Below are 27,509 nucleotides of genomic sequence, written 5' to 3' on the forward strand. Positions count from 1 at the left end.
ATTCATCATCGTGCTCTTGGTCCACCCGGTGACAGGAAATCTCTATCGCAGCAGCGAACTGTCCCATGGCTCAGTCTGGAGAGGGTGCTTGTGAGTGCTGGTGTTGGATAAGATACGATAGAACTTTAATTCTAAGGGGGGGGGGGGGGGGGGGGGGGGAGAGAGAGGGGAGTCAGTCACCCCACGACAGAAGGCGGAGGAGTTGTACAGTTCGATAGCCACAGGGAAAAGGGATCTCCTGTGGCGTTCCGTGCTTCCTGCTTGAGTGGAATGGCAGCATTGCACTGAGATGCAGGCTCAGGATTCTACCATGGCCGCCACTGTGAGTGTAGCCATTGCTGGGGGGCTATCAGTGGCCGCTCCATGTGTGGACAGACCATCCCGATCCTCCAACCTCTCTCGTCACCTCCCACGGGATGTGCTGGATGGAATCTGTCTGTTACCCTCTCCTTGTTTCACTGCATGAACTCAAGGGCCAGCAATCGCCGCAGTTTGTTGCTTGGGGGAATTCTCCAGGCTACGGAGAGCTGCAGTGTTGAATAGTGAAAGGGCTGGATAGAGTGGATGTGGAGAGGATGTTTCCACGAGTGGGAGAGTCTCGGAGCAGAGGCCATAGCCTCAGAATTAAAGGATGTTCCTTTAGGAAGGAGATACTATTTAGGAAAGTGGTGCTTTCTACGCGGAGTTTGCATGTTCTCCCTTCGAAGGGCCCTGACTTGTCACCTATACATGCCCTCCAGAGATGCTACCTGACCTGCTGAGACGCTCCAGCACTCACTGTCTTTTTGTAAACTAGCATCTGCAGTTCCTTACTTTATTAGTGAACCATTTTTATTTGCATAAGTTATTACTAGTCTGAAGATAGAAGGGTCTCGACCCGAAACCTCACCTATTCCCTTTTCCCCCCAGAGATGCTGCCTGACCCATTGAGTTACTCCAGCATTTTATGTCTATCTTCATTTCTGTTACATATACCCTGCAAGTTAATATCTTGAACACGTCAAATTCCCTCTCTGAATTTCATCTGTCAAATATCCCGTGCTTCTGAATCTTATCATACACAAGGTCTGAATGTTCACTGTAAAACATTGCTTTGAAAGTACAATAGTCAGAACAACCTGCTGAGTTTGTGGTTTATTGAGGAACTCGTTGGCATTCAGATGTTCCACAAGGTACAGATGAGCTGAGCTACGCTTCCATATCCTTCCCTGACTGTTCTTCAAGACTCCCAATACCAGAATTTTGAAAAGGAATTCTTCCAGTCCTTTCTTCACCTGAAACAAAAGAATCAGAAAGATTTTTACAGAACAAATTCCACATAGGATCGACTTTCTTTCAAAGATAGGGTTGATTCTCTTCCAATATTTAATAGGGAAATAGGTACATACGTACATCAAGTACATGAAGCCTATTGCACTCCACCATAATCAAGTGGAATATAACTCATAGAGCATAATGAATAAGTGATGAGGCAGGAGTAGAGACCATTCGTCCCTTCACATCTAAATCAAGATCGTGGCGGATCAGTGCCCTTTTTTCTTGATCTCCTTGATTTCTTTAATGTCCAGAAAGCTATCAATCTGTTTTGAGTGAGCAACGACCAAGCTTCATAAGCCCTCGTGGATAGGGAATTCTATCACTATCTGAGGAGGAATGACTTCTTTCAGATTTAAAGGGACTGACCGACCGACCCTAAACTAAACTCCTGATGTTTTGAGCAGGATCTCCATGGTGACTATGTGGGGAGCCACATTATTCAGTTGACTCCAGGCCTGTGTTACATTTTTTTTAAATGGGGATGATGTTTCTCTACGCTGCCCCCCACCTGCCCAACCTCCATGGTAACATTTCTGTTCCAAGTTCATGAAAAATGATGGTTCCTTACTGGTGCCGCATCAATGTGTATTATCATCGGCTGCCGAAGATTGCAAGTGTCTGTAGAATCCTGCAGCTTCTGAACTATCTGGCCCTCGTTAATCTTTGGCTCAATTAACCGGATTCTCTTCAGAGCATCTTTCAGCACCAGTTTTTGATACAATCGATCAACGTAGAGAGATTTTCCTACACGGGAAAGAAATATCATAATGATTAGAAAGGTTCTATTTTGGTTTCGGTACAGCTGTAATTTTGTTTGAAAGCACATTGTCTGTTGTTAACTCAAAACGTTGGATTAGGGCAGCACGGTGGCGCAGCGGGATAATTGCTGCCTTACAGCGCTTGTAGCGCCAGAGACCCCGGTTCGATCCCGACTAAATTGGCTTTGTAATTGCAAAAACTGTCCCGTGTGTGTGTAGGATGGTGTAAATCTGCGGGGATCGCTGGTCGGCGCGGAACCGTGGGCCCAAAGGGCCTGTTTCCGCGCAGTATATCTAAACTAAACTAGGACAGGCAACAGCTGTGGAGGGAATGGATAGACGAGGGTTCACTGAACATGGAACAGTACAGCACAGGAGTGGGCCCTTCAGCCCACAATCTTTTTGCCAAACATGATGCCCGGTTAAACTGATCGTCATCTGCCTGTACATGATCCATATTCTTCTATTTCCTGCACTTCCATGTGCCTATCTAAAAGTATCTTAAACACCACTATCATATCTGCCTCCACCACCACCCCTGGCAATACGTTCCAGGCCCCCCCCAACTCTTTAGGTAACAAACTATCCCCCTCTCACCTTAACCCTATGCCCTCTGGTGTTGGACATTTCCACCCTGGGGAAAAAAGGTTCCGACTGTCTACCCAAACTATGCCGTTCATAATTTTACATATTTCTATCAAGTCTCCCCTCAACCACCGACCAACAACCTTCTGAAAATGGGGCCTATCCATGCCATCCACAGATACTGCCTGACCTGGTGAGTTCCTCCAACACGGTGTTTATTTCCTTTTCACAGCATTTATTGCTTCTTGTGCGTGTCTACTATTAACCGTATATCAAGAGAAACTGTGTATCAACTGTAAGGGAAGTAAAATCCAGAGTGCTGCAGAAACTCAACTGGTCAGGCAGCATCTCTGGAGGACACGGATAGACGATGTTTCAGGTCAGGACCCTGCTTTAGACTGATGGGGGTCGGGGAGAGAAAGCTGGAAGAGAGCTGGATAAAGCCTGGCAGGTGATGGTGGATAAAGGTGAGAGTGGTTTGATTGGAAAATGAGTGGACAAAAGGCTAGAGATAAAAAGGAGACAAAATGGAGTCAGATAAGGTGAGGTAGAAAAGTGAAAACTGTAAAGAAGGAGGCAACGTTTCGGATTCTTCAGATGATCAGGTGGAAATGGGACGTTAAGGAGACGGGGGGGGGGGGGGGGCAAGGGAATTGGGAGGCCCCCGGGGTGCAGACTCCCCAAACGGGATATAGGTGGAAATGGACGTTAAGGGCGGGGGGCGGGGGTGTGTGGCAATTGGCTGATATATTAAATAAACACAGTGATATGTGAGAGAGAATGCGTTTCTACTGTTTTTGTTTGTTCATTGTTAGGACATCAATGTCTATTCTCACAAATGTTAGTGTGTCCTTCTGCCTCCCTCTACCCGCCCGTTAGTTAAATATGCCTGTGAGTAACAGACTGCATTTGTCAGAATTGTTTAATCTTTGTCAGTGGAAAATTACAGGCTTTGGATGGCGCCGATTAGTCCGAGCCTCAGAATGATATGCAGGATGGTGAAGGAACCAGGTGTTCTCCTCACTTCCCCTTAATTGATAAAATGTTTAGAAACTGCAAACAAACTTGATATTATTGGATTACTGCAAAAAGCATTGTAAATATTGTACATAATATTTCCAGACAGCTACTCTGCTGTTTGTTGATTGGCCAAAGTGTTAAGCCCTGGTAGGGTTGTTTAGAATTCCAGGGTAAATGTTGCATTATTCAAGTTAAGTTAGCTTCTTCCAGAAGCTCCTCCTGAAACAATGTATGGGAGATTCTGTTATTGGTTTGGGGAACTGTCAATAATGTATTGTTGTAATTAATATGTTTGATTGGATCGTAAAGAGACCACCCCTATGTAGTTCGGCCCCTCAAGGTTCGGGGACCAATAAAAAGCAGCCCCCACGATGTCCTTTGTCGATGTTCTGGAAGAGCGTTTGGGACTGCGTGACCTTTTGGGGTGTGGCTGCTTGCACAAGGCTGAAGGGCTTGGCCAGGCAGAGACAAGGATCGAACCCGCAGTGGTTTAGGTATCGTATAGGGGAATTTGCTGTTCAATATATATTTATACTCGTAGTATATATTTATATTATGGTATATGGACACACTGATCTGTTTTGTAGTAAATGCCTACTATGTTCTATGTGCTGAAGCAAAGCAAGAATTTCATTGTCCTATCAGGGACACATGACAATAAACTCACTTGAACTTGAACATTCTAAAAATAAAGATTAGTTGTTCCAGAGCTTCTCAGTGCTTTTTTGACTGAGCTAGACTGAGGGGAAGCTTAGAAGAGCATATTTACAATGGGAATTACTTACCCACTCCAGGTCTTTTTGACGATATTATTCTAACGGAAAGATCGTCATAGAATACGTTAGCTGCAGAGTCGCGCCTTTGAGAGACGGTGAAATGATGTACCAGGTACTGTTGAATGGCCTCGGTTTTAATATTCAGCCCTATCGGCACTTTGTAATGACAGAGATAGGATGGGATGTAACAATGCTGCCGTTTATCATCACAGATCACAACCAGCTGATAATCAGGATTACAATGAAGCGTTAATTCCTCAAACAGTTCTCCGAATCTGACGCTTGTTTCATAATTCAGGCAATCGGCATGTATCAGCGTGTAGATCTTCTGTTCCCGAGACCCTCTGCTCAAAGCCCGCCGCAGAAAGAGCTCCACTTCCTCGCAAGTCGTCTCCTCGCAGCACAAGAGCACCTCATCGTAGCTGGGTAGTGGCTGATCTGGGTTTTGCATGTAGATGCATAGAGCAGTCTTAAAGATCTCGGGCCGAGAGCAGGTGAGGAGGTTCGGCCTTCCGCAATGCAGAGAAGAGGGGAACTGCCGCCTCACGATCGTCGCATTCAAAGTGGAGAGCTGGCCGAGCAGCTCCCCAAAAGCCACCGTATCTAAATGGTCAATTAAAAAAGTGGTCATGTTCCCCATGAACCTGGTCCAGAGGAGATTAATTGCTTTTGGCAGGTTTGCGTTTTCTGTTTGGTATGATGTCTTTGACATACCAGCGTCTTTCAAGCTCGCATCAAATTCTTGGCTCTCTTCGATTTCCTGCAGGGCATCAATTTCCTCATCAACAGCATCTGCCTGGTGCATCACCCTTCCGATTTCCTTGGCAGTGCAGTGAGGTTTAATGAAAGACAACATTGCAAGCACCTGCTCGGACAGCAAGTTGCCAGCGGCAAAGCTTCCCAGTTCTGAGCACAGATACACAATCTGCTCTGCCGTGTAGTAATTCAGATGGTAAAACGTTGCGCGCCTCTTCCCCATAAACTCATGCCACTCCTGAAGACACGTCTCCAGTGTTCTGCACAATATTTGGAGCTGCTCAGAGATATCGCCACTTATTCTCAGGCATTCGATGTTTCTGGCATGGAAATCCATGGTCAGACAGGTATCACTCTCTTTACTGCAGTAAACCTGTGCCTTCCAGTTTCTATAGAGCATGTTGCCTGACGTGTACAATTCAATAAATGCTATTCCAAGCCTTTGTACGTTGTTAAAGTTCTGTCAACGTTAAAAATAAAGTGTTAGCTAATCTAATGGAAAAGAATACGAGATACAAGGAATTGAAGAGGCGTGTTTACAAAAAAAAGACACAAAGTGTTGGAATAAATACTGTGTGCCGTTCCGGTAACTGTGCTTTAGGAGAGATGTGATTTTGCTGGTGAGGAGGCGGAGGAGATTTACCAGGATAGACACAAAGTGCTGGAGTAAATCAGCGGGTCAGGCAGCATCCCCGGAGAACATGGATGGGTGACGTTTCCGGGTCGTGACCCTTCTTCAGACTGATTATGGTGGGTGGGGGAGTAAGCGGGAAGAGAGGAGGGGCAGTACAAAGCCTGGCGAGACACAGGTGGATGCAGGTGAGGGTTGTTTCAAATTGCAATTCCATGTACAACTACACACGTGGAAGCTGTTTAAATACTACCAATATTTCGAGAGAGAGAGAATGGTGTTCCACCATGATGCAAAACTTGACAGATACATTATTAATGTGATAATGCAACTCATGCTAAAATCATATTACAAGTGTCTTGTAATACGATGGCATAACCATAGTTTTGATCTTCAACAACGCTCTGCATGGTGATATGTGCCCTGAGTAGAGTTTCCAGACGGCAGTCCAGAAGTCTCACTGGGTCTAATTAATAGCATGTATGATTAGGCTAGGATTGCTGACCTATTATGTCAGAGGTCATTCGGTCCTTAGGGTCCAAGCCAATGTTTACAAACACTATGCCATCAGCCCCATTCGACTAGCTTTATTTCCATGTGGCCCTGCAAATTCTTCTTTTACACACATCCATCTTCCCGTCCTTCATTCCTCACCACTTACGAACAGTAACCGATGATTTCCATTGTCCAGTTAACCGATAAGGCGCACCTTCGGGATGCGGGAGGAGGGGAGAATACACAAACACCACACAACAGCGCCTGAGATCAGGATGGAAACCCTGGTCCCTGCATTAAGGCAACAGCACGACAACAATGCCATCGTTCCACCCTCTGGATCATTCAAAGGTCCAGTGTAGTTACAGAGAACACCAATTGCACTCTCCCACCTCCCAGCATAACGTGAAATGAAGGGATTCTTTCTTTCAAAACCACTTTTTTTGTGCGCTTAGAAATAGCAAATGCTTGTGTACTATTATTAATCATTTTTCGGACTTGATGTCCAGTGAACTTTATACATCAAAATAACCGAATGCTTATTGCAGTGAAACTGAGAAAGCTTAAGTCAGTTATTGTGCCATGAACCTATACTTGGGCGAAAGGACACAACGTGCTGGAGTAACTCAGCGGGTCAGGCAGCATCTCACGATAACATGTACGTTTCGGGTCGGGACCATCCTTCAGACTGATGTTTGGGCGTTTGTCTAATTGATCCAGGACTTCCAGGAAAAGAATGAGAGCAGCTTAAAACAGACAGGAGTAAATGCATTGAGATTGATTTCCTCATGTAGTCGAATCATTTGCATGATGGATTATTAGCAAGACTAAATTGTCTTTGTCCCAACCAAGTATCTCCAGATTTGAAAATGGAAGCTGAACAACTTTACAAGGTATTTCATCCAATGGTATATTTACCTCCATAAATCTGGCAACTTCCTCTTTTCCCGTTGCCCTTTTTCCTGACATCAGCATTAGTTTGTTCTGCAGCTCCTCCAGGTCTTGCAAAGCATATACCTTCAATTCCTTCGTGCTCTCATCGCAAAGGTGCAGCTGAAGTACATCTCCTAGTGAAAGCTGAACAAGACAATACATAAATTCGGGCGACTTTAGCACCGAGGGTCGCCTGCACGACGCTGCAAGATGAAGCTCTCCTTTCTGCTCGGAGAGCTGCGAGGTTTTACAAATTCATCTCCATTAGACAACCGGCAAGAAGTGAGGGACATTCGCACGGACCCAAAGTGGGAGTTTGGGGGGAGGAGTGTTTGGGAGGTGTTTAGACTTTACTTTAGAGATACAGCGAGGGATACGGCCCTATGGCCCACCAGCGATCACCCCGTACACTTCCACTACATGTAGGACGTAACTGCGGATTCTGGTTTACACCGAAGATAGATACAGAAGGTAGATGCTGGAGTAACTCAGTACCTCTGCAGAAAAGGAATGGGTGGCGTTTCGGGTTGGGTCAAGACCCCTCTTCAGACCGAGAGTCACAGGAGAAGGAAACACTATCCCTCAACTTGGGTCAATTTACTATTTTTACCAAAGCCAATTAGCATACAAACCTGAATGTCTTTGGATTGTGGGAGGAAACCAGAGCACCCAGAGAAAACTTATGCAATCACTGGGAGAACGATCGAACCCGAGTCTCCGGCGCTGTAAGACAGCAGTTCTACCGCTGCACCACCTTTGTTGTTTAGAGTTAAGGCAGAGCATTAGGGCAAAGTAATGAAAGTTTTTGCCTTGAATTTAGCCTGTGCTATCATTGATACCATTGGGAATGTTCAGAATAGTAAATCAATGTTGTATTCTCAGCACTGAGAACATTATTCTTGGCCCTCCTCACTCACTACATCCTAAATCACACAGTGCAACCTTATCCAATAAATCACGACAGGGATAGATCAGGTAGACACAGAGACTCTTGCATAGAGTTGGGGAATCAAGAACCAGAGGCCATAGGTTTAAGGTGAAGGGGGAAATATTTTATCGGAATCTGAGGGGTGACTTTTTCACACAAAGGGTGGCGCGTGTATGGAACGAGCTGTGGTTGAGGCAGGCACTAACACAACATTTAAGAAGCAATGAGACAGGTACATGGTTAGGACAGGTTTGGAGTGGTATGGGCCAAACACAGGTGTCGATAGGGCATACTGGTCGGCATGAGCAAGTTGGGCCAAAGGGCCTGTTTCTACACTGTATGACTCTATAATGCTAATCACTGATGTGCTTTCATTTAATACCATCAAAACCCTGCCTTACCTAGGACTAGCTCATCCGGCATCACATGGCCCAATCTCATGAAGGACCAATGCAATGCAACCTCATGAAGACAACCTGGTCTGATCCCAGCCCAGGATTATCTAACCTACTACAGAGGAAGGTTGTAGGTACATTATCACAGCTGCCTTTTTAAATGTAGGTTTTACCAACTGGCTGTCCTGATGCAAGTACCTTTCCCTTGTGCTGTGGTTCAATGTTTCCCACTGTGTAAATGCCTTTGTTATTGATGGCTGCTGCAAGAGACATGGAGGACGTTTCAACAGACCCATGACATTCCTTCAGAGTTTTCAACCATTCCAAATAACGAGCTGAATCTGCCTGTAGGGGTAAAAAAAAAAAACAGCTCACAACCTCATTCATCTCAGATCTGAAATATTAAACTTTTTTCCCCTCCACAGCTGTTTCTTATTTTAATTCAAGCCTATGTTATGCATTTGTTGCTTTTTAATTGTTTTTTTATTAGCCTTGGACAATAGAAAAGCTGATCCATAAAATTTGCTGTCTTGTTGCAAGGATCAGTGTGAAGACACAATTAGACCATTACCAGTTTCTTTGGAAGTTGTGGATCGCTGCAAAGTGCCTTCTGGATTTCCTCAACAGAAGTCCTTAAAGTTTTAAAATCGGTTTTCTGTTGGAGTCCGTAAATGAAGGGCGAATAGCCCATGATAGCATCATGGAAGCAAGCAACCCGATCAACTTCCATGTCATTTTCCCCAGCTGATATGGATGCCAAGTCTACAAACACTTTAACTTCCCTTAAATCTGAGGGAGAAAGAGAAAGAGAGAGTGAGTGAGTGAGAGAGCGAGCAAGAGAGAGAAAGAGCAAAAAACAGAGAAAGAGAGAAAGAGAGAGAAAGAGAGAGAAAGAGAGAGAAAGCGAGACGGTGATGAGAGAGAAAGCAAGTGAGGGGGAGAGAGAGAGAGAGAGACTTTGGAGGTCTTCCGTTGGCGCTGGTCACCGCGTGGGGTTGAGAGTATTGTGAACAATGATTGTAATGTTGTATTATAATGACACTTGATATAGTGTAATTTCTTTTTTTGTTTATGACTTGATCTGTTGTATCATCTGTTGTGTCGAATAAAGTCTTGGAATTTAAAAAAAAAGAGTACGACAGAGACAAAGCAAGATAAACAGATACAATAGATAGATGGAAAGGATTGGGGGTGTGAGAAGCAACAACAAATTGTAAATGACAATACCATTTTTAATGCAACCATAGCCTCAAGGCAGAATGCCCAAATAAAATCTCAAAACTGAAATATCTTCACTTACTTGTCAACGCTTCTTTTACCCATTTTATAAATGGCTGCCTGCGAATAAATTCATCTAAGCACTTTATGCATTCTGGAGTAATTTTCTCAAGGTGTGTTTTAGTCTTAATTAGATCTTCATCAACATAAATTAATGGTTGTTGCTTGAAAATGGGTTCATTCTGAAAGGGAAAAAAAAAACACAGTTCTTGATACTGGCTAATCGATGGATATTTCAGGGCAAAATGATGTTCGTAAATTATACCCTTGGTATGGTTAGTAATAATTTGATCATGCGGATAAATTGTTCACACTGAAAAATGGAGATGTGCATTTACTGCTGATAATCCTCTTCATTTAGTGAGCTCAAGTGCTTTGTTTATTTTCTCATTCTGGTTGAGGAAAGATTTTCGGCCTCTCATTATTCAATCATTCAAGAACCACTCTGTACATCTTCCTTATCTGGCATACAAGTGCTTCTGGAAATATTCTGGAGTTTATACTTACACCATGCTCTCTGAAAATTATTGCTATGAAGGTCTTCAGTAGCATGTGATTAATGGTATCTGAATTTTTATAATGCACAGTTTCACATACAATGTCATCAGCCACTATTGAAATAAAAACAATATATACTATCATCTCTCCAAAGCCAAAGTCAACATTAAAATTCACGTCAATTGTGGAATTCTTTGCTACAAAAGGCTGTGGAGGCCAAGTCAATGGATATTTTTAAGGCAGAGATAGATTCTTGATTAGTACAGGTGTCAGGGGTTATCGGGAGAAGGCAGGAGAAGGACCGAATTGCCTCCTCTTGCACCTATTTTCTATGTTTTCTAATGGGGTTAGGAGGGAGAGATAGATCCGCTTTAATTGAACGGGGGACTAGTCAATGGGCACAATGGCATAATTCTGCTCCTATTACTTATGACTTATGACCTTATAATAGTAGACCAAGGAATTACAGATGCTGGAATATTGGTTGGAAGTACAGGAGTAACAACAGGCCAGATAGTGTCTCTGGAGGACATGGATATGTGTCATTTTGGGGTAGGATCCTTTTTCAGATTGAATAAGGGTCTCAACTTGAAATGACGCCTATCCAAGTCCACCAGAGATGCTGCCCGACCTGTTGGGTTACTCCAGACCTTTGTGTCCACAATTAATAGTTCCATGTACTGATAAACGCACAACCACAACATTTATAACCCCTATACTTACTAGTTTTGCCACGCTTTGAATCTTTCTGAAGTCGCCCTGTAGCTCTAACTTTGTCACCATGTTCTGAATCATTCGTGCAGAGTCAGCAGCTAAGTGAAGCTTGTAATATTCTTTGATCTGCCAAAGCCTCTTCTGAGGTAAGCTCATCCGTTTCACCACTCTGAACATGATGGCGAGCTCTTTCTCTATCTCATTAGGATCCTCCCTCAAATCGTAAAACATCCGATCGACTTCCAGGAAGGTTATGGCACCACTTTCAACTATCTCGCATAGGTTTGTGTAATTGGTGAAGCAAAGGTCCCAGATACTGGAGCAGAGGTCGTTCAGAGTTTCTTCGTCATAGTTAGATGCCTTTGCGGCTTCCTCCCAGCAGTGAGAGACAACAGTGCTGTCTGCCATTTCGTGCATTCTAAACGCCATAGCTTTGATGTCGCTGCTCACGTTAAAATATTTCACATCAGGAGCAAGCCGACTTTTAGTTTGTCCACCTGTCCAGCTTTCGATTCTGACAAGTTCATTCAATGGCCTGTTTTGAACATTGGCCTTATGACTTTCTTCCAGGGTAGTTATATCAGTGACTGCAAAGCAAGCAAGCGGCGATATTTCTTAATATCAAGTATATGAAGATTTAAAGATATTCAGATTTATTAAAATCAACGAAACAGAGGTAATAATCAGTTTAAGTTTCAGTTCAGACACGAGAATTGTGAACTTCAGATTGGAAGTTACAATCAAATTAACCTCATAAAGACAGACACAAGAGTCTGCAGATGCTGGAATCTATAGGAAAAACCAAACTGCTGGAAGAACTCAGCGGGTAAGGCAGCATCTGTGGAGGCAAAGGGATGGTCAATGTTTCAGTTCGAGACCCTTTATTTATGCACAGCCATAACCTTGGTGTTTCTTAACTGTGGGGAAACACAGCCGTCACAAAAGGTACCACATTACTTAATAAGACATTTCACCAGAAAAGCTAATTTAATTTATTTAAGGGCCTGTCCCACTTGGACGACCTAATCCACGAGTTTAGAAGACCCTAGACGAGTTGAAAAAAATGTCAAGGTCGTGTTGACTTGCGGAAGTAAAAGACCTCCTACGACCCACCTCCACCTCAGTCTTCCACACCTAAGACCAACTACGACTAGCTACGAGTGGAAAATGATCATATGATAAAATTATGTCATGTTTGCATTTTTTTCTTGGGCCAGTTACCGACCTGCGACTACCTACGACTACCATCACGACTATCTACGAGTAAAAAGTGCTAATTATTTTCATGCCGACCTTTTTTTTTTTAAACTCGTGAACATTTTTTATCAGGCTGAAAAAAATGCCGGGACCTACCTATGACTAGCATCACGACCTGCTACGACCTACCTATGACCTCCTACGACCTAATGGCAACGATGCTGCGAGTATGAGTCAAGGGCAAACTCGGCAGAGGTCGTGAATTAGGTTGTGAAAGAGGCAGAAAATCTTCATGAACAAAATCTTATTCATTAAAACGCGAAGAAAAAGTAGAATCCCTGTTGCAGAATCAATCACCATGCAGTTATTTCATTGATATTTTAAGTATTATTATTTTGCATTGAGTTTAAATATAAAGCATGGAAACAGGCTCTATGCCTGTCGAGTCCACACCGATCATCGATCACATGTAGTTCTATGTTATCCTTCTTTCGCATCCTACACACTCGGGGCAATTTACAGGGAGGCCAATTAACCTAAACATCTGCACGTCGATGGAAAGTGAGAGGAAACCGGAGCACCCACTGAAAACCTACATGGTCACAGGGAGAACGTACAAACTCCGCTGCGACAGCACTCATAGTCAGGGTCGAACCAGGGTCTCTGGCACATTCTGGACTAAATTCATTTAACAGCTTCATTTTCATCTCACAGATCTTGACTTTTTTCCATGCAGAACATGAGCCATAATTGGAACAGTCGTTCTGTCTTGGAAAAACAATGTGTCTTTTGATTGGGCTGTGCGGCCAGGAACTTTACAACGACTGATGAATAACAAACGCACCACACAGATCAATAGTTCATGTGAGAAATGATTTCAAAGAGTGAACCAAAAATCTGACAATTGTACACACACTTAACAAAGAATGATAGGGCTCAGATGGAGGCCATTAGAACTATTCCATAATACTTTTAAAGAATGTCTCAAAGGTCATACAAGAGTGCAAGTATTTAAGGTCCATGCTGACCATTGGTTATGGTAAATTGTTAAGACCTAGCTCATACATGCGCATTTCCATTATTAGTTCAAAACAACACCTGCTTCTATCAGAGTTTGCAACATGCAAGAAGCTTTACAAGAAGGGGCAATGGAGGTAACTTCTTTCGATTTGCTGCCACTGTTCACTAATTGTGTCCACTGGTTCTAACAGTTTTAGGTTTGGAAAGTCTTCAGTTTGGAAGAGTTACACAATTATAAAACATTACGTAAATAAATGATTTACAGATCTGCACAGTGGCGCGGCAGTAGAGTTGCTGCCTTAGAGCACCAGAGACCCGGGTTCCATCCCAACTTTGGGTGCTTCTGTACGGAGGTTTATAGGTGAATTGGCTTTGGTAAAATTGCAAATTAGTGTGTAGGGTAGAGATAGTGTGGGAGGTGATTGCTGGTTGGCATGGACTCCGTGGGCCAAAGGGCTTATTTCCACGCTGTATCTCCAAGGTCTAAAATAATTCACGATACCCGATCTTTGAGATGCGTGCAGAATTGAAATCTGCTGGCGTTTGGAGGGGCATGTGCACAGATCCTTGGTTTATGAGGCAAATGTGTGTGTGCACATTTCCATACCTCCAGCCTCTGTGAATGATTATTGAGAGTGTTGTGCCATTGCTAAAACCTCCAACCCTACCTTGAACAAAGCCCTGCCTGGCCTTCCAAGTCATTCGCTTACTTAATAACACATGCACCAACTTCAGAAAGGAAAGTTTAATGAATACCTTACCTGTAACGATTTCAAAAATCTTATAAATCATTTTTATTAAAGTCCCAATGGCATTTTTCTCGTTCTGAAAGGCTTTAAGTTCTTCTTCTCTGGCTGACAACAGGGGTTCAATAAGAACCCGAAGGAAACTCATTTTCTCATATAACGGATTTTTCTGGTCTGTAAATCAAGCGCAGAGCATAAGTGTATCATTGCAGTACAATTCAGACTTGTTCCACAAAAGCCTTTTAGAAACTGGACACGAAGAAAGCAATGTGCAGGTAGGAGCCGATTTCCACCGAAGACAAAGACACAACATGCTGGAGTCGCTCAGCGGGACAGGCAGCATCTCTGGAGAAAAGGAATAGGTGACGTTTCGGCTCGACACCCTTCTGCAGAAAGCAATGTAGTCAGCAGCCATGCTGAAGACTGCAGTGAATTTTAGCGTACAACAAAGTCAAAATAGACTACGTGTAGATTACCATTCACTGAATCAGGATTCCAAATTCTCAGCTGCCTGGTGCAGATTGGAAAAGAATAGGTTGAAGCCATATCTCTGAGTTTTAACAACGCACAATAAGGGAGGGTCTTCCCAGCCACCAACTATTGGGCAGACTGCGAGTTATCAATTATGCCTCTTTTTCTATTTTGATATTGACTGGCAACAATATTAGCAGCAGCTTTGTGATATCTGCCTGAGTCAGCTAAATAGTATATAGGTATTAGAGTCTTACCACTCCAACAGGAACCTCGGGCATTTCTGGAAATCTATCAGCTAAGGTTACTGCAGAAGTTATTCGGACATCTCATGCCCGTCCAATAACTACATGGTAGATAGTTAGTACGTTCTCCCTGTGACCTGTGTGGGTTTCCTCGGAGATCTTCGGTTTCCTCCCACACTCCTAAGATGTACAGGTTTGTAGGTTAATTGGCTTGGTATAAATGTAAAATTGTGCCAAGTGTGTGTTGGTTAGTGTAAGTGTGCGGGGATCGCCGGATGGTGCGGAACTCAGCGGGTCTCTAAATCAAGCTAAACTGCAGAACCTGAATGAAAAGAGCCAGTCGGCCACTTATTCTGTCCATGATATTTTCATCACATTCTATACACATGAGTGAGGCAAATACACAGATTGAAAGCTGTTCACGACACTAACTGCTTATAATGTGGACTCATTTTGTGGATTCAACTGAATGATAAGAGTAAAGCATGCAGTTTTTTGGAATATCCTTTCTTGAAAATGGTCATGATTACCACATCCCTGAGATCTCAAGGCATGCTCTTCTTCTCCTGGATCGGGGGTATAAGTTCATGTATTTGTGTAGGAAGTACTTTTCCACCATGCTCTGCTCTAGTGGTCATCTTGCTTTCCAACTAGTGGAACGCATTTGCCAGGCTGGAGGTTACGTTAAGGTTGCGTTGTTTAGACCAAGCCCAACCAGGCCATCCATCCATCCATCCATCCATCCACCCAGTCATGCTCCACCTGACACTAATGTTGCAGAGCTAATGGATCAGGCAGCAGACTTGGTAGTCAGCTCAGGACTCACAGAAACATATCACTTTCAATCCCAAGGTACTACACCATAAGTTCATAAATTCTAGGAGCAGAATTAAGCCATTTAGCCCATCAAGTCTACTCCGCCATTCACTCATGGCTGATCTATCTTTCCCTCTCAACCCCATTCTCCTGCCTTCTCCCTGCAACCGCTGACACCCGTACTGCATCATAATGATGATGGAAGGATAATAAGAACGGAAGAAGAAAGAAGAAAAAATGGATCTTTCTTACTCACGTGCTTGAAATAAACCCATGAATTCCTCTCTTTTCTGTAGGAGCTCCTGTAGATCACGAAACTTCACCGAGCCATTGTACAAGCATCCAGCCAACATGTGAAATCTCTTCTCAGCTTCTTTTATTAAACCTCTTGCTTCTTGCGAGACATTGAGCTTACTGCAGTCACCTGGGGATCACCATATTTATCATATATATTATGTATTAATGTATTCATAATAATAAATCTGTTACTGCACAGTGGCGCAGCGCTAGAGTTGCTGCCTTACAGCACCGAAGACCCGGGTTCAATCCTGAATACGGTTGCTGTCTGTTCAGAGTTTGTACATTCTCCCCATGACTGCGTGGGTTTCCTCCCGCACTCCAAAGATGTACAGGTTTATAGGTTAATTGGCTTCAATAAAAATTGTAAATTGTCCCTAATGTGCAGGAAAGTGCTAGTATACGGGGATCGCTGGTCTACGTGAACTCAGTGGGCCGAAGGGACTGCCTCCGCACTGTATCTCTAAACTAAACTAAATCTATTCATTTTTCAACAGAGTAGTGCTTCATATAGTTAGATTCCTATTGGAATCTGGCACAGTAGCTGTTGGGGGTTGGTTGCATTTTGTTGACGAGATCCTCACAGGTATTGGTACAGTGACAAAGTTGTGTCATTGTAGAATTCCAGAATACTTGGACAGCCCAAGAACCGTGGATGTATTATCAGTAAGGAGACACAAAAAGCTGGAGTAACTCAGCGGGTGAGGCAGCATCTTTGGACAAAAGGAATAGGTGACGTTTCGGATCGAGTCCCTTCTTCAGACTGAAAGTCAGGGGAAAGGGGAATGAGAGATATCGACAGCATTTAGGACAAATGAATGGGAGATATACAGAAAGCTTATCAGTAGGGACTATAAGGATTCCCATTGTTCCACGTTTTCCTTTCCCACGAGTGCCAGTCATGCGATTTCTCCGTTTAACACTAATCGCATTTCTTCTGAGCATTGGCAGCAAGACAATATCACTCTAGACAAAACTTCGAGGAATAACATAATATAGATGGAAAGCATGCATACTCAAGGGGACAGCACACCAAGAATCTAGATATATCCTCGGGCATTCTGCTGCAGACATTTTTTTCTATGTGCACTGTAACCAGTAAGAATGATGTGACTATATATGTTTATCTCCCAGAGCCTCCTATAAGCACTATTATGAACAATTTGCACTGCTTGTTCTTCTGATGACACATGTAGCACATTTCCTTTAGAGATTGGATTGGATTGGTGTAACTCAATAGGCCAGTTCCCTGCTCCACTCATTACATATCTCAGATGTACAAAAATGCACACAATCTCCTAAACGTGGACAAGCAGACCCCCAAAGTTCCCCCCCCCATTCTGTTGCTGACAATGCCAACATTTATGGCCCATTCCTATTTTCTTTCAAAGTAGGGGTTTAATTAAGAATCAACCACGTTGGTGGACCTAGATTCGCATAAAGGTAAAGTCAGTTAAGAATGGTGAGTTTCCTTTCCTGAAGGAGACTATTGATTCAGATCGGTTCTTACGAGTCTTTTACCCAGGGTAGAACGAACCCGAGGGGCAACTTTTTGACTCAGAAGATGGTGGGTGCATGGACCGAGCTGCCAGAAGAGGTAGTTGAGGCAGGTACTATAACAGCATTTAAAAGATGCATAGATGGGTATTTGGATAGGAAAGGTTTAGCAGGAAATGGACCAAACACCGGCAAATGAGACTACCTCAGATGGGGTATCTTGGTCGGCATGAACAAGTAGGCCCGTGGGGCTTATTTCCATGTTTGATTAATCTATGACAGCTAGATAGTTTCACGGTTACCATTACTGAGAAAGACTAGTTTCTTATTAAACATCCCAGATTTATTTAGTTACTTGAATTAAAATTCCAAAGCCGCCCTGATGTGATTTGAATTTACGATTCTTGGTCAATGGTCTAAAATTCTGGTTGTTTGTTTAGCAATCTCACCTGCTCTCATCCTCTAATCCCCCACCATAATCTTAGGCATTCGGTCATGCATGTTTCTACTCTTTCAGAGACTTATTCTCTCTGCCTATTGGATTAACCAGGTTACCTCCGAAAGCAATAACTTCCATAAAAAGGAATAAACTAGTACAAGGATGAAACTGCATCAGCGTAATGATTAGTGTGGATGTCAAGGATTATAGGGAGAAGGCAGGAGAATGGTGTTAGGAGGGAGAGAAAGATCAGACATGATTGAATGGCGGAGTAGACGTGATGTGCGAAATAGCCTAATTCTGCTCCTATCATTTATGCATCCGGTATTTTAGTGCTGACACCAGAAGCATTAACCATGAAAGATCATAAGACATAGGAGCAGAATTAGGCCAGTCAGCCCATCAAGTCTGCTCTGCCATTCGATCATCTGACCTATTTTCCCCCCAGAATACTGGTCTAAAGCAGGCGAATGGATTAAGCAGGGATATGCATCACAGTTGGTATGGGTGGACCATAGAGATTGTTTCCTTCGTTATACATCTCTGATCTAAAAGGTACTAGGGAACCTCTAAGAACAGCGCTGTATTGCCCATTCCTGCTTCTGCTTCCCTTCCCTCTTATGTTTATTTGAAAAACCAGCTGAACGCAGAAGCATTGTAAATTACCTCAGTTAAGCAAAGTAATAAAATTATCATTAGTCAATGAACCCATACCAGATATAAATAAATTCATGCTTTCATATCAGCTCAATGTTAAACAAATTTAAACAAATACTTTACCTTGCAGAAGACAATAATGAATGGCACTGTCTGAACTCAGTACACAGCTAATATCATCCGTTCTCTGGTCAGGGTTTCTTTGCCAGGATTTTTCAATCAGTTTCGACAAAATCGCAGAAGACTTTTGGTTTTTGCATGCATCTAACTTTGCTAGTAGTTCAGCCTCCTTTTTACTCTAAGGGTTTTTCAGAAAATAAGATCCATTTATATTGCATTCTTGGATATAACAAATACTATTAGTCCACAAGCATAATTTCCACAAAAGCAATCTTGACATTAAGAATGAGTGCATAAAACTATAACTCTGTTCAATAAATTTCAATCCATTACTGCATCAATCCGATCCTTTATTAAGTCAGACTTGATTCTTCCAATTACAACTGTTGCATTTCTGCATTTGTGAACAAGCTCTACAACATTTCTTGTTCCAATGATGAGCGAGAGTAATGATGATGTTGGGGGTGATAGGATAGTGTTATTGTAAAAGCAAGAATCAGGGTTAGAGCTCCTTGCATGATAGTTTCTCACTGAGTGTGTAAGATCGTAGATAATTTACTTTTTTACAGAGCTATGTTCACCCACAATGTAAGGTCGTTCCTTCTTCTATCTGCTCCCATCTGGCAGAAGGTACAGAAGCCTGAACGTGTCCACCACCAGACTAAGGAGCAGCTTCTTGCCCTCTGTTATCAGGCTTCTGAATGGTCATTCCATAAGCCGGGGTACTGTCCGATTTGTTTCTTCCCTATTGCAAACATTGGACTTTGTCTATGGTACTAAAGCGCTAAAATGCTGAGAACTATATTCTGCACTCTAGTGTATATCTTCCCCTTTGCTCTCATTAGAATAAAATTATATTTGATATTTCCTCTTACCTGGCAAACGGCATCCACACTTGTAAGTGCACAGGTCTTAAAACAGTCCAATAGAATGTGATTCAAGGCAGTCAAAGATTCCTTTTCATTCCAATAGATCAATATCTGGTCAAAAGGGCTCTCCTATTAATGCAGAAGAAAAATATTAATAAAAATGACACATGCACATGTATAAAATATCTGTATCCTAATTATTAAGCCGTAGTCTCCGTTGAGATGTCACTAGTTACTCAGGAGAGGTCATTATTATATACCTACATGCATCATAGAATCATAAGTTATGGGAGTAGAATTAGGCCATTCGGCCCATCAAGTCTACTTCGCCATTCAATCGTGGCTGATCTATCTCTCCCGCCTAACCGCGTTCTCCTGCCTTCTCCCCAAAACCTCTGACACCCGTACTAATCAAAGTCCAAAATGCGTACTAATCATACACTACATCTTTAAGAGAGTGCATGATTTTATGTGACAAAGTGTATTTATTTGTCTACCATGTGGATCCTCAGCACTTCATGAGTCGACTCCATACTGAGTAGTTTTCTCACTGTTTTAAGGAATAAGTTATAATGTACCAGTCTATGCAACAGAAAATTGTTCAGTTCCATACCAAATACTTGTGCACACACCTATTCTCTGGCAACTGGAGGGTCGGGCACCTCCTTCTTGACCGAGAATTGCTTGCCATGGACAGTCGACGAAGGACCTACCGGCTGGACTGGTAGACGCTGCCCGCAAACCGCGGACTCCAAACTCTGGCCCGAACCAGCGGCATTGACCAAGAACGAGGAGGGACGTGGAACGTGTCTAGAGGCCGGTGTCACAAGGATCAAAGAGGGACCCAGCGTGGTGGCGGGGTGAAGGGGACGATGAAGGGACCAACAATATCTAAGGGAACTTTGTAACTTTGTCTGCGCCCTGTGGCGACTCTTTTGTGTACTGTGTTTGGAAAAAAACAAAATAATTTCACTGTCCCTTCATGGTACATGTGACAATAAAGTATCCAGAATATCTATCTATCTATCTATCTATCTATCTATCTATCTAATCTGGACAAAATTACAAAAGCACACTTCGAAATAGCGTTTTTCGAAATCCACCGCGAAAATGAAGTCCCCTGAAGTCCCCTATGCCGGATGTGGCGGCTGATCTCAACTTCATCTGGACTTCCGCAGCCGGACGTCCGATCATTGGGTCAAATTTGCCACCTGCGGCCAGGGTACTGGAACAGCAGCCTGGCCGGAGCCTGTAGATCTGTTCCCATAACCGACTTTGTGGGCCGGTATCTCATCTCCCCCGTAGGTCTAGGCAAACCGGCCCGGTACCGTTCCACTCCCCTCGGAGCCCGTGACCTCTATTGGACCAGCAAAACGGATAATCTGGCAAGGCTCTGATACTAGGTATGTTGCAAAACCTACCTTCAGCAGGGCTGCAGGTCTGTTGCAGCCCGTGTGCGCTATTTTGGCGCCTTTGAGAGGGGGGCGGGTTTAAAATGCGATTTTCTCTCGGCTATTCAAATCGAGGTTGTTCAGCCTACTTAGTTGCTGACGAAAAATCGCTGCGAGGTTCGTTCGCTGCGGCTATTTTTAAACTTAATTGGTTAATTTAATTGTTATAGTAGGTTAAAAATCATCCTCTAAACCCGCGACCGCCGACAACGGGACGGAACTCATACAGGGGACAACAGAAGGTAGGTTGTTTATTTTTACATTAAAAAGCGCTTCTTAAGATCTCTTTATACAAAATTTTATGTTGTGAGTAGCTAATTTGGGGGCCCATTAAAATCCCGCAGTATTTTTCTGGGCATATGGGGTACAAATCCACCGCAATGGGAACGTTCCAAACCAGCGCGTTCCACAGAGTTCCACAGGGTCCCACTCGAAAGCTGATTTAAATGGCCATTAATTTACAGCAATTGAACACTAAATCCCTTCCATTTGGCCTATAAATTAATGTAAATGTGATTTAAAAATCATGTTTTATTGTGAATTTTTTGTGAATGTTATTTGAACACTTAGGCTATTTAAAAATGTTGATCTTTTCTTAAGAAATGGATATATGTTTAGATCTAGTAATTGAAGTTTGGAATTAGCTACAATTGGGTAACTAACTAATTATATGCTTTAATTTCAGGTCATCCAAGTAAGATTGTTTAATATTTGTTTCAGAATGCTTCAATCTACAATAACTGAAAATTTATTTCAGTTCTCTTAATTTTTAATAAAGTTATGGCCATTTCACTGTCCTCGATCACAGCTTTTGTGTTAAGTCAATGGAAAATCAATAGGGAACAAGATGCTAATTTCCGAGTATGAAAATGGCCATAACTTTTTTAATACTGAAGATATGAAAGTGAATGATGTGTCAAATTAAACTTATTTTTGTGCTTTATCTGATGGGATAAATTGCAGACTTGATTTTTAAAATCTCAAAATGTTGTAACATTGCTACTGTGTGCCGGAAAATAGATGGTGTATCTGTGGGTCCAATATTTAAAGTCAATTAAGAAGACAGCAACAGAACATAATGCATACATCACAGTGTTTTGCCAAGTGGATACCATATTCCGTTTTAGTTCATAGATTTTAAATCAGAGTTGTGATCAATTCATTCAGAGGTAACATATTCCTGGCCTAAACTACTAATGTCCAGTATAAATCAGAGAATGCTGTAATTACTAAGCAGGCTAGCATCATCTACATCAAGAGAAGTAGAGTTTAGATTTCAGGTCAATGGATTTTTTTTAAATCAGAACTATTCATTTCTGGGTCAGTTGTTATAAATTAGCAGGTTTTAATATGTGGGCAGCACAGTGACACAGTTGATAAAGCTGCAGGGTTCAATCCTGTCTTCAGGTGCTGTCGGTGTGGACTTTGCACGTTCTCCCAGCGACTGTGTGGGTGTCCTCCAGGTCTGGTTTCCTCCCACATCCCAAAGACGTGTGGGTTAGTGGATTAATTAACCACTGCAAATTGCCCCTTGCATGTAGGGAATGGATGAGAAGGTGGAATAACATAGAACCGGTGTGGACAGGTGGTCGATGACTTGGTGGGTCGAAGGGCCTGTTTCAATGCTGTATCATTAAACTATAACATCTGTAAATTTACAACAAAAATTCTACCAGAAGTACCCAGAAGAAATTATTTTGTAAAATACCTCCTGTATTCTTTTCACAAGGTCTATTCTTGTCATCTTCCTCCACATCATGGCCCAGTCTTCAACTCCATACTCTAAGGTGAAGTGGCAATTCCATACCTACAAAGTAGATAGTACATAGATAGATTGTGTATAAAATGTGAAACAATATTCTTCAAAACACATATTAGCACATTGGATTTCTTGGGAATTAATTCTTGGTTTACTTCCATAACCGTGGACATACTCTCAGATGGTCATCGGGTTGAAGGACTTCCAGTATTCATCACAGGTTAGCAGCCGAGGGAACTGGCACCCCATACAAACCCCATAGGGTGGTGTAATTAACCCTGCGGCTTTACCTCTGCCCATGGACTCGACAATGAGCAAACACTGGCTTCACTCCATGTACGGGTTATAAATGTGATAAATATCATTAAGGACTTGCTTCTCAGGCACCAAGGTCACACAGAGATGACAGCAGTGACATCAGTGTACCGCTCCCCATCTTCCGCACTTCAGTGTCAATATTTTGGGTGGCACAGTGGCGCAGCGGTGGAGTTTCTGCCTCACAGTGCCAGAGACAAGGGTCCGATCCTGACGATGGATGCGGTCTGCACAGAGTTTGTACCTTCTCCCTGTGACCCGCGTGGGTCTTTTCCTGGTGCTTCGATTTCCCCCTGCACTCCAAAGATGTACAGCTTTATAGGTTAATTGGCTTTGGTAAAAAACTGTAAATTGTCCCTCGTGTGTGCAGGATAGTGCTAGTGTAGGGGGTGGCCTCTGGTCGGCGTGGACTCAATGGGCCTAAGGGGCAGTTTCTATGTTGTACTTCTAAAGTAAAGTATTGTAAAGAAATAAACTATTTTCCCTCCATCCCAAAGCTGCTTCAGAGGCAATGTTTCACAATTAAACTGGAATGGCTTGGTCAGAATTTGATGAGGAAAAGTAAATGGACTGAATGTGGAAGTAATTCCAGGGAATACAGTTCAAATAGTGACGTGAGGCAAATGTACATTCTATCCCACAAAGCCAATATCTAGAAATACAACAAAGGCCAGAAGGGTGGAATTCTCTACTCCGCAGGGCTGTGGAGTTTGTGCACATCACCAAACACCCACTCCAAAAACATTCCTGTTCAACAAATGTCATGGCATCAGGGAGGATTATAGTTCTTCTGTTAATGCATTCTTATCAATAAGAACATCCAAACCCTTCATTGCACTAGTTAGTCTACAAAACATTTGTTGAGAGATACAGAGATATCCAGTCCTTGTTATAGGAAATGCTTTTGAGGCTGAAATCACTGCATTTCATCATGAGATTAATCTCTGTACTCATATAACCATATAACAATTACAGCACGGAAACAGTCCATCTCGGCCCTACAAGTCCGTGCCGAACAACTTTTTTTTCCCCTTAGTCCCACCTGCCTGCACTCATACCATAACCCTCCATTCTCTTCTCATCCATATGCCTATCCAATTTATTTTTAAATGATACCAATGAACCTGCCTCCACCACTTCCACTGGAAGCTCATTCCACACCGCTACCACTCTCTGAGTAAAGAAGTTCCCCCTCATATTACCCCTAAACTTCTGTCCCTTAATTCTGAAGTCATGTCCTCTTGTTTGAATCTTCCCTATTCTCAAAGGGAAAAGCTTGTCCACATCAACTCTGTCTATCCCTCTCATCATTTTAAAGACCTTTATCAAGTCCCCCCTTAACCTTCTGCGCTCCAGAGAATAAAGACCTAACTTATTCAACCTATCTCTGTAACTTAGTTGTTGAAACTACTCAAGGAAGGAATAGGGCTATGGAATGCATGGCAGCAGGAGGATTTGTTTTTGAATGGTTCGTGTTAGTGCTGGTGGAAGCAGAGTGTGCCGATAGTCTTCCTGCTTCATTGCAATGGAAAGAGTACCACGTGTACCTCTAGTTCATTCTTGTCGATGGATTTTGTTGGGGAAAGTAAGGGTTTCTTCAATGCTCGCGTTCGCCAAGAACGGAGGTAATCTTGAGCACTCTCAATTACTGACTTTAAATCGACAGTCACTTTCTTTTCTTCAGGAGGTGACGCGCTCTGCGATTCCTGGAAAGAAAGGATTTGTTCAGCGCAAGTCAATGCAGATACCAAGAGTGAGAAATATATAACAGTTTAAACTGCACGGTCGGACAATTATCAAACAGCACCAGAGCCACTTGAAATCAATGGATAAAGTATAAATCAACCAAAGTTATTGGTGATTGTTTTAATATTTAACAATCATGTAAAGTGGATGACATTAAATTGGCCCTGACTACAATTGATCCGGGGGACATTCCATGGACTTCCATAGGGTAGGAGAGAGAATGACTGGCCAATGAGCACTTTTTATTTTACAGCTACACCTAATTTTCACTACGATATTATATTTCTAGCCATAGAATTTATGTGTTCTTGCTGTGTACTGTACTTGGTAAATTCAGAACGGGGCCCCAAGATTTATGTTGCTTGCTAGCCACCTTTGCAGAAGAAACCCACCCCCCCATCCCCACCCCCCGGCAAGAACAGATGGGAAAGTAACTGCACTTTGGGTTTTCGATGGAATCGCCTTCTCCTAATACTAGATGGATTTTCTATCATTCTTGGATAAGGCATGAAGTCATCAGTAGGTGATTGACGCTGAATCAGCTAAAGGTTGTGAAATGCAGCCTGATAATTATTACCCCCAGTAGGTAGAGGGAAACAAAACAGCATGCGGAGCCCGCTGACATAATGTAGATCCAAACCCACAAAATGTGGAAGAAAAATCTATTTAATAAGTGCAGTTTGGCCCTCGGCACATAAAACCAATACTTGTGTTTGTGGATACCAGAGTATCTAGAACCAGGCACGAGAGTATACCCAAAATATATTCCAGTCACCAGGCCATATGAGCTGGGATTCACTTTGTTCACTCAGAAGGATCAAACATTTTGCACTGTTGAAAGCAGATCTATTTAGTTTGGTTAGAGATTTTAGTTTAGAGATACAGCGTGGAAACAGGCCCTTCGGCCCACCGAGTCCACGGCGACCAGCAATCACCCCGTACATTAGCACTATCCTACACACTAGGGACAATTTACAATTTTACCGAAGCCAATGAACCTACACGTCTTTGGAATGTGGAAGGAAACTGGAGCATCCGGAGAAAATCCATGCGGCCACGGGGAGAAGGTACAAGCTCCGTACGGTCAACACCCGAGGTCAAGATCAAATTCAGGTCTCTGGAGCAGTAAGGCAGAAGCCTTGTTCAATATATTCGACGACCACCTTTAATCCTTTGTCTCAAAGCTTAGATGATGCATAAAGACTCACTCAAAATCTTCATGACACAAACTGAAGCCGACTTCAGTGTTAACACACAAGTGGTGCTCAGCTGTTCATAAGTTGAACATAGTGTCATTCCAATTAGATTTAAGATGAGATTTAAGATGATCTGCCTTTTCAGGAATAGGATTAAATCTAATTTGCTGCTTGACTTTGACTGAAGGCTATGTCAATCTTAATTTGCCCTCCCAACCGGCAACAAAGAATGTTTGAGATACTTTTCATTAATTTCAAATGACTTGGAAAATGGCGCCAAACATGGTGCTTTCTTGCATGTGGGCTGATATCAGTAGACTATTGTGCAGGAAGGAGCTGCAGATGCTGGTTTAAACTGAAGATAGACACAAAAATCTTGAGTAACTCAGCAGATCAGGCACCATCTCGGGAGAAAAGGAACAGTTGACGCTTCAGGTCGAGACCCTCCTTCAACCTCAGTAGACTATTTCCATACAACTGCTAATCGGGGGTTGTATGGAGGTACTTTACTGGAATGTAAATAAGAATTTCACTCTGCACTTCGCACATGTGACAATAAAGCACAATTGAACTATTGAACCAAACTTACTTCTGCTAACAGCATCTTTAGCTTCTCAGCAACTTTCAATACCAGTTGAAATGAAAGAGCGGGAACTTTATACAATAGTGCGCCCCTCGTCAGCTGGCAGATTTTGAGATGCATCTTATTACTCCAATTCAACTCATTTTCCTTCAAGTCAGAGACATCTCTTCTGCAAAATAAAAATGCAATTGGGTTTAATTCTAGCCTTAGGTAAACCATCCAGAGTGATATAAATTACTGGATTTTTCCATTATTGTCTGTGAATAATCAGGCTTAACTGGCGCGTTGTAAGTGTAGGAAGGAACTACAGATGCTGGTTTACACCAAAGATAGACACAAAGTCTATCTAGAGTAACTCAGCGGGACATGCAGCATCTCTGGAGAAAAGGGATAGGTGACGTTTCGAGTCAGAACCCTTATTCAGACAGAAAATAAATGGTCATTTTGACCATTTATTTTCAGTCTATATATACTTATTTATGCTATCAATTATTTAACTGCACTCTCCACTGACTTGTAAAGACCTTAATTAAGGCTGAATGTTTCAGTTTACATTCTTCCACTCAGTAAGGCAAGACACTATCAACATACTCTTCTTTCAAGCACCTTTATCAAGTACAGATCCTATTGTAATATTTGCCCAAGGTCCTCCAAGTTCTTCTTACAGGCTTACAACATCCTCCAATCTAACCAAGAAACGTCCCCCCTCCACTCTCACACTCTTTTTTTCCTGCCTCTCTTCCTTGTGCTCCACCTGGATGCACACATATTTCTCCCTGTCCCCTTTTCCCCATTTCCTTTCCTCCTAAATTCCCTCCTCAGGCTTCACATTTCATGCTTCTTCCATCCTTATCTCACACTTTTTTTCTTTTCATCTCTCGCCTTTGTCCATCTGCCAAATGAAAACATCCTTCACCCATATCCACATATCACTTGCCAGACTTTGTCCCATCCCCACCTCTCTTCCAGCTTTCTCCCCCATCCCGAATCAGAATCAGTCT

At 42.7% G+C, this 27,509-nt stretch overlaps 1 protein-coding gene across 1 annotated transcript in view; it reads right to left on the bottom strand.

Moving 5' to 3' along the window:
• The window catches only part of LOC129708266 (E3 ubiquitin-protein ligase rnf213-beta-like), a 131,950-nt gene that overhangs the window by 71,059 nt on the left and 33,382 nt on the right, over positions 1-27,509 (bottom strand). Inside the window, exons 20-34 of the mRNA XM_055653911.1 lie at positions 26,515-26,677; positions 24,531-24,689; positions 22,618-22,716; positions 19,465-19,587; positions 18,593-18,767; positions 15,836-16,003; positions 14,063-14,221; positions 11,094-11,671; positions 9,895-10,054; positions 9,166-9,383; positions 8,793-8,939; positions 7,257-7,415; positions 4,466-5,672; positions 1,886-2,061; positions 1,119-1,274 (exon numbers count right to left, since the gene is read on the bottom strand). Coding sequence (XP_055509886.1) covers positions 1,119-1,274; positions 1,886-2,061; positions 4,466-5,672; positions 7,257-7,415; positions 8,793-8,939; positions 9,166-9,383; positions 9,895-10,054; positions 11,094-11,671; positions 14,063-14,221; positions 15,836-16,003; positions 18,593-18,767; positions 19,465-19,587; positions 22,618-22,716; positions 24,531-24,689; positions 26,515-26,677 — 3,847 coding nt within the window. The remainder of the gene's footprint in view (positions 1-1,118; positions 1,275-1,885; positions 2,062-4,465; positions 5,673-7,256; positions 7,416-8,792; positions 8,940-9,165; positions 9,384-9,894; positions 10,055-11,093; positions 11,672-14,062; positions 14,222-15,835; positions 16,004-18,592; positions 18,768-19,464; positions 19,588-22,617; positions 22,717-24,530; positions 24,690-26,514; positions 26,678-27,509) is intronic.

Source organism: Leucoraja erinacea, chromosome 23 (assembly GCF_028641065.1).
Source record: "Leucoraja erinacea ecotype New England chromosome 23, Leri_hhj_1, whole genome shotgun sequence".
In the NCBI taxonomy this organism is placed as follows: domain Eukaryota; kingdom Metazoa; phylum Chordata; class Chondrichthyes; order Rajiformes; family Rajidae; genus Leucoraja; species Leucoraja erinaceus.